Source organism: Berghia stephanieae, chromosome 13 (genome assembly GCF_034508935.2).
Source record: "Berghia stephanieae isolate SIO BIC M18660-M18661 chromosome 13, UCSD_Bste_1.3, whole genome shotgun sequence".
Classification (NCBI taxonomy): Eukaryota; Metazoa; Mollusca; class Gastropoda; order Nudibranchia; family Aeolidiidae; genus Berghia; species Berghia stephanieae.
The window spans coordinates 8,472,802-8,480,301 of record NC_088372.1 but is presented as its reverse complement, the minus strand read 5'-3'; the positions used below and the strand labels follow the sequence as shown (position 1 = coordinate 8,480,301).

General features: G+C 42.6%; 1 protein-coding gene across 1 annotated transcript in view; it reads left to right on the top strand.

The window, feature by feature from the left end:
- The window catches only part of LOC144959178 (multidrug resistance-associated protein 1-like), a 12,314-nt gene that overhangs the window by 3,156 nt on the left and 1,658 nt on the right, over positions 1-7,500 (top strand). The window contains exon 2 of the mRNA XM_078891712.1: positions 1,679-7,500. This exon is cut by the window's right edge and continues 1,658 nt beyond it. Coding sequence (XP_078747838.1) covers positions 1,764-6,416 — 4,653 coding nt within the window. The 5' untranslated portion in view covers positions 1,679-1,763 and the 3' untranslated portion in view covers positions 6,417-7,500. The remainder of the gene's footprint in view (positions 1-1,678) is intronic.

Sequence of the window (7,500 nt, the reverse complement as noted above, 5' to 3'; positions counted from 1 at the left end):
TTGTGTGTGTGTTTGTGTGTGTGTGTGTGTGGGGGGGGGGGTCACTGTGACGTCACAATTTGCCAACACACCGTCTTTATAGATTGTATGCGCTTGCCTAAGAGACACTCACAACCTTCCCATCCGGAAGTATAACGGACCAACACACAAAACGATGTGTAACCTTAAACGTTTATAGACTGGTTAATAAAGTTTATTGAGAATTACTCATAAACATGGATGGCAAAAAACACAATAACAAAGACAAGAGTGACGTTAACTTCATTCTATCTATACGTAGCCACCGTCAACGTAAATTATAGCCTGACACTGACCAAAAACTGACAACAAAAGACGAGTCTTTGGCCACAAAAGAAAACAAATCGTGAGTTGTATTCAATAGTTCAACCAATGGAATCACTTGTTTTCATGAGCACTACTAACGACAACTCACTAGACGCTACACAAACCTAAAAAAAAATGACATCAAACTATAAGTCTTAGTGAGTTCTAGTGTCAGGCTATAAGTTAACGATGGCTACGTTTTATAGATAGTATGCAGATGACGTCACTCAGGCCTTTGTTATTGTTTTTGCCATCCGCGTTTGTGAGTTGTTCTCACTAAACTGTATTAACCAGATTATAAAAGTTCATGGTTACACAGAGTTTGTGTGTTGGTCCGTTATACTTCCGGATGGCAATGTTGTGAACTCCTTGGCCAAGCGCATTCTATCTATAGATAGTTCGAAGATGACGTCACTCAGGCCTTTGTTATTGTTTTTGCCATCCGCGTTTGTGAGTTGTTCTCAGTAAACTGTATTAACCAGACTATAAAAGTTCATGGTTACACAGAGTTTGTGTGTTGGTCAGTTATACTTCCGGATGGCAATGTTGTGAACTCCTTGGCCAAGCGCATTCTGTCTATAGCAGAAGGAAAAAGTGAGCTTATGAAGTTTTATATTGATGCTATGCGATTAGGTATAATACTCACAATACCCACCAATCAGATTCAAAAGACCAACACGCAAACTTATTGTAACCTTTTAACGTTTATAAGTCTGATTGATAGAATTTAGTGAGAACTAATCAATATCAGGCTGTAAAAAAAATAATAGCAAAGAACTGAGATGCGTCAACATCGTTCCTTCTACAGAAGGGCAATCCTCATCTTGGCACAAAAAAAAAAAAAACAACCCGGGACATTAAAGAAAGACTTCGCGAAGTCTCAGGTTTTAGTTTTTTGCCAAGATGATGGTCATTTTAATCGATCGATATTATTGTGCGGCTATGTGGTCTAGTGGTATGACACTCGCTTTCGGACCGGAAAGTCCTGGGTTCGAGCCTCACTCGGTGCATAGTTGAGTCCTTTAAAAAGGCTCTTTACTCACATTCTCTCACCGTACTCATGTGTAAAATGAGTACCTGGCCGTTAACATTGTTGTTTCCGTCCGAAAAATTGTAATATCGCCTAACAGGCGTCATGTCTCGTCCTACGTGTTAGAGTTGCTGTTGACCGGGACCCCTTGTAAAGCGCTTTGAGCACGTTTAGTGGATATTGCGCTATATAAGAAAAGCTCAAGCTCATTAGAAGGACGAGTTTTTTGGCTAAAATTAAAAAAATTTCTTTTTTTTTTCCGAGTACGATCGTATAGATAACATGACATAACGTAAATATTTTTTTCTTTCTATTCCAAAACAGATCGTGTCTATATCTTGGTCTACCCAAATTGTCACAACAATAATAAATACCAAATATAGAAGATTGTAACAACAGCGACAACCCAATGCCTTCATGCTCCATGAAATCAGTCCTCACCACTCACCAATCAGAACAGAGAACGTTCCCATGGGAAATTACGTCACTCACTGACGTCATCAACTTCCCGGCATGCATTCTAGTCACCCTCATTCCCGTTCAACTTCTCAACTTCCTGTTGTTTTACGGCAAACGCCACATTCCGGGTCAGATTCGGTTCGTAAAGTTTAAAACGACTTTGACTATTTTACTAGTTATTCTCATTTCGTGGAAAACTGGTGGTTTCACGCAGCATGTGTTCGACTTCGCGGAGAAAATCTCTCTTGGAGAATTGTGTTCTAATTCTATTCCTACCAGGAGCCAAGTTGTTCCCTATATGGTTGTACTTTTAATCACCATGCTCGAAAAGATTGCGTGTTTGGACATGAGACTCCCACTTCTACTGTTCTGGTCAGCTTCTTTTTCGTCGTTATCAATCCATTTATACGAGGATATTCAAGATGTTGGCTCTTCTGGATTGGTTTTGTGTGAATTGTTTTTCGTGGACTTTGTAATTATTTCCATCGTGTTTGTACAATGTCGTTTATTATGTTTGAGATACAGACAAAGAGAACTCGATGATGAGAGACTGAGACAGGCTGAGACTTGGGTTCATCCTCAGGAAAAATCATCCTGGTTTGGGGATTTCATTCTCCAGTGGACGCAGGAATTTGTGAAAACTGCTTCAAAAAGAACTTTGTTAGAATCCGACGTCTTTGATCTAGCACAGCGGGATCAATGCCGATTTGTTTCCGCTGAATTTGAGCAAAATCTTAAAATTGAGGAGGAGAAAAATAAAGAATTCGATAGTAAAAACCCAAAGGAAGCTGGAAAAGTTAAAGGTATTAACTCCGGGAAAGCGCCAACGAGTCAGAGTCAGCAGACTTCGAAAAAACGAATTTCGCTTGTAAAGATTTTGATTAAGACATTCGGAGTTAAGTTCTTTGCATTTCAGTTTACGGGTTGCCTGACGGAGCTGGTCGAGTTTGCCAAACCGGTTCTCATGGGGGCTTTAATGAATCATATTGGAAACAGGGACAACGAACATTGGTCTCTAGGCTTTTCCTACATTTTGGGAATCTTTTTGATCAACGCATTCCGTCACGTGTTCTTTCGAAGACTTTGGGCCTCCACAAATCGGCATTTCAAACAGATTAGGAACAGTGTCTCCATCTCCGTGTTTAAGAAATCTCTGACAGTGAGGAATGAGTGTACGAAGGATCTCACCACCGGGGAAATCGTCAATCTTAGTTCTGATGATATCGACAAAGTTTACCAAGCCGTTGAAGACTTATCTCGCGTTCTTTCTGCACCGATGGTGATCGGAATTGCTATGTATCTCCTCTACAACTTGGTGGGTTATTCAGTGTTTGTTGGACTTATTATAATGGTTCTCCTGATTCCACTGAACAAACAAATCGGGAAATCGATTGACAATTTCTACAAGGAAAAGGACAAAACTAAACACAGGCGTACAAAGTTTATGAATGAGATTATAAATGGGATGAAGCTGCTCAAGCTGTACGCCTGGGAACCACCGTTCATGCAAAAGGTCAAGGACATCAGAGCTAAAGAGGAGCATTTCAACAACATCATCAGCCTGTTCCGTGCTGGAATGGAAGGGATGTTTAGAGCTGTGCCATTCCTGGTAAGAATCAGCTCCTTTGGTGTGTATTTACTGGTAGGCGGACAATTGGATCCGGTGACTGGCTTCGTGACTATCCACTTATTTCACATCCTAAACGACCCGGTCACCGATTTGGCGATTCTAGTTCCACAGTATCTGGAAGCAGCTGTGGCTCTCAAACGTATTGAATCATTTTTGAATGGCGATGATATACCATCGGATATCGTTACAAAGAATTCAAAGACGAAATCGGCAATTTCTGTTTCCGAAGGAGAATTTACGTGGGAGAGAAATAGAAAAACCAGCACCCTGAAGAATATCAATGTTGATTTGCCGAAAGGAAAGTTGATTGCTGTGGTGGGTGTGATTGGGTCTGGAAAATCTTCTTTTCTGTCCGCCGTTTTGGGTGAGATGGAGAAGATAAAAGGAGTTGTAGAAGTTGAAGGCACAGTTGCTTACGTGCCGCAAGAAGCGTGGATCTTGAACACGACCCTGAAGGAAAACGTTCTATTTGGGTCACCCTTGGAGGCAGATCGGTACAGAGATATCATGGAAGCGTGTGCGTTAAGCCAGGACATCAGCACGATGAAAGCCGGAGACAAGACCGAGATTGGAGAGAAAGGTATCAATTTATCAGGTGGGCAGAAACAGAGAGTGTCTCTTGCTAGAGCGATTTACCAAGACGCAGACGTGTACTTGCTCGATGATCCCCTGAGTTCTGTCGATGCGCATGTAGGAAAACACATATTCAATGAAGTCATCGGCGATAAAGGACTTCTAAAGGGAAAGACCAGGGTGTTGGTCACTCACGGAGTACATTGGTTGCCCCACGTTGATTTCATCGTCGTCATGAAGGATGGTGAAATTGTCGAGAGCGGAACTTATCAGAATCTAATGGCTGGAGAAGGCACATTTAGTCAGGTGGTCAAAGATGTACAGAGAAACGTTTCTGAACGGTCGAGAACAGAGATGTTCCGTAATAAAAAACGAAAGAGTTCTAATTCAGTGAGTTCGGCTGGGAAAAGAAAAAGCGAAAGTCAAGAGATTTCGGATTCGGAGATAATGGAATCTTCTGACATTGGAGATGAAAGTGTAGATGATGATGGTGATGATGATAGTTGTAGTGATGATGATGGCGAACACGATAGTGGTGATGATAGCAATGATGATAGTAGCAACGATGAAGGTGATAGTGATGAATCATTTGAAGAAAGTGACGACGAGAAAGGAGTTCTGATAAAAGACGAAGATTTGGAACAAGGAAAAATCAATAAAGAAATTTACATGGAATATTTCAAAGCTATCGGACTCAAACGGGTTGCATTCTTCATCTTTCTTCACGTAATCACGGGATTATTCGATGCATGCTCGATGCGCTTAGTGACGCAGTGGACGGATGACCCTGTCCTAGGGGAGAACTCAACACTGTCTTTAGAGGAACGCGATAAACTCAATTGGAGCTACTTCCGGTGGTACACCACCGCCGGTACGTTTGAGGTGATTGGTGCTTTTTTGTTCGTCCTGGTCATCAGCAGGGGAACGTTCAACGCGTCCACGCGTCTGCACAACAAGCTTTTATATCGAATCATGCGTTGTCCTATGTCGTTCTTCGACACAACGCCCTCTAGCCGAATATTTACACGATTTTCAAAAGACGTGGCTAGAGTGGACGGACTTGGGAGATCTCTACAAGAATTGATCATGAACCTGTTTGACATCTTTATATTCCTCGGCATGATCGTCTTCTACTGCCCAGCTGTTAGTTACTACATTATAGCACTATCCATTGCATACTACACCTTGTACAAATTCCACATCGGATCTATCCGACAACTGAAACGTTTCATGTCTAAATACAAACCCCCTGTTCTTTCTCATTTCACTGAAACGCTTAACGGACTCGCGTCTATACGGGCGTACAAATGTCAAGGTCGCTTCGTTTCAAAAATGGAAAATCACATTGACGAGTTTACTAAATTTGACCTGATGGAAATGTGGTGCCATCTAGTCCTGACCCTTCGGTCTGGTTTGCTCTATCACCTGGTGGCGTTCTTTGCTGGGATGGTCTGTCTCTTCGACACGTCTTTGACTGCAGGAATGGTGGGATTGATCGCCCTTTATACAGAAGACTCCTCCGAGTCAATGGATGAATTCTGCTGGAATTTGACGCTTACGGAATCAGAATTCACGTCTCTGGAGAAACTTATCGAGTATTCGAACAAACCATCTGAGCCGGATTGGGAGATCGGCGAGGCAAAACCATCGAGTGACTGGCCGGATAAGGGGCGGGTAACTTTCAAAGACTACGCAGTGAGATATAGAGACGGGTTGGATTTAGTTGTAAAGGGCGTTAACTGTGAAATTCTCCCCGGGGAGAAGGTTGGAATTGCTGGACGAACCGGAGCTGGGAAGACTTCTCTAACGCTTTCGTTGTTCAGGATAATGGAAGCGGCTGAGGGAGGTATATCTGTAGACGACACGAACATCTCTGAGTTGGGCCTTCACAACTTGCGTTCGCGAATCAACATCCTTCCCCAAACTCCTTTCATTTTCAGCGGCACCATCAAGCTAAATCTGGATCCATTTGGCGAAAGCTCCGACGAAAGTTTATGGCATGCGTTGAAATGTTCGCATTTATCATCCTTTGTAAACCATCTGCCGAAGAAGTTAGACTTTGAATGTGGAGAAGGCGGGAAAAACCTGAGCGCAGGCCAGAGACAGTTGCTGTGTCTCGCGCGAGCGTTGCTACGCAAGACCAAAGTTTTAATCCTGGACGAGGCAACAGCAGCCGTTGATATGGAGACCGATGAGCTGATTCAGAAGACGATTAGGTCAGAGTTCACTGACTGCACGGTACTGACCGTGGCACATCGGATCAACACTATACTGGACTACGACAAGATCCTCATCATGGATCAGGGGGAGGTCAAAGAATTTGACACTCCAAACCGTTTACTGTCTGACCAAAAGTCAATCTTTTATAGCATGGCAAAAGACGCCAGACTCATTCAATAACTTAGCATTACAGTTTATAATTGGATTCAATATTCTGACGTCACGTCCGCCTAGCAAGCAGCAGCTTGGTTCTAATCAAGGAAAATCGGTACTTTTATATTCTTCATGCTGGCTAGAACTTTTTCACATGTCATGTGATCAGAATATAAAAGTCAAAACATGATCAGATTTATAATGATTTTCTCCTCTGGATACACTTTTATGCTCGTCGGAGAAGTATATTTTATAAAAGGGCGTCCGCGATTGTTCCGATAGTTTAGAATCAGTTACTAAATTACTATGCATCATTACGAGGGAAATGACGTCACGACGATTGAAACCTATTATTATGAATAAATTAAATGTGACCCACGGTCTTGAAACGGTGTTATATCGGAATGGCTTAATGTTGGAAATTAAATTTACAGCCACAGATATGAAACAAAAATAATGATGCCCTTCTGCCACAACATCATAAGATATCGTCGCCTAGGCATTCCATGAAGGAATATAGATAACTCATCAAACAAGATGTCTGATGTCAACAGGAATCACCACCCATGTTGTCTAAAGTGAGCAAATTGGGGGGTTGATAATCTTGCTCAAGGAAAAAAAAGAAACGAAAGTGCTTGAAACGGACAATAACAATTGCTTGCTATCCTTTGGATAGGACGCTAGTCTATCGCAAGTTACTTTCCACCCACCAAATCTAACAGACTCAGCAAGCTACCCATTCACTACTGGATGGACATTGGGAACCGGAAATAATCTCGACTGCACCCGGGTTTGATCTCAGCCTCTTTGAGTGTGAAGTGAGTGCTCTACCTCTACCAACTGAGCTATCGGGACCCCGTTGTATTCTTATAACTTTGATTCTAAATTCTAAATAGTGGGCAGGGACGGTTTGGTTCCTGACCTCCCATAGTGGACACGGAGGGTGGGATTCCTGACCTCCCATAGTGGGCAGAGAGGGTGGTGTTTCTGACCTCACATAGTGGGCAGGCTGGGTGGGGTTCCTGACCTCCCATAGTGGACAGCCAGGTTACTTATTGTGTCATCAATCTGTCCCCTTATACCTGTTTTCAAACATGCTTTCTGTACTTGT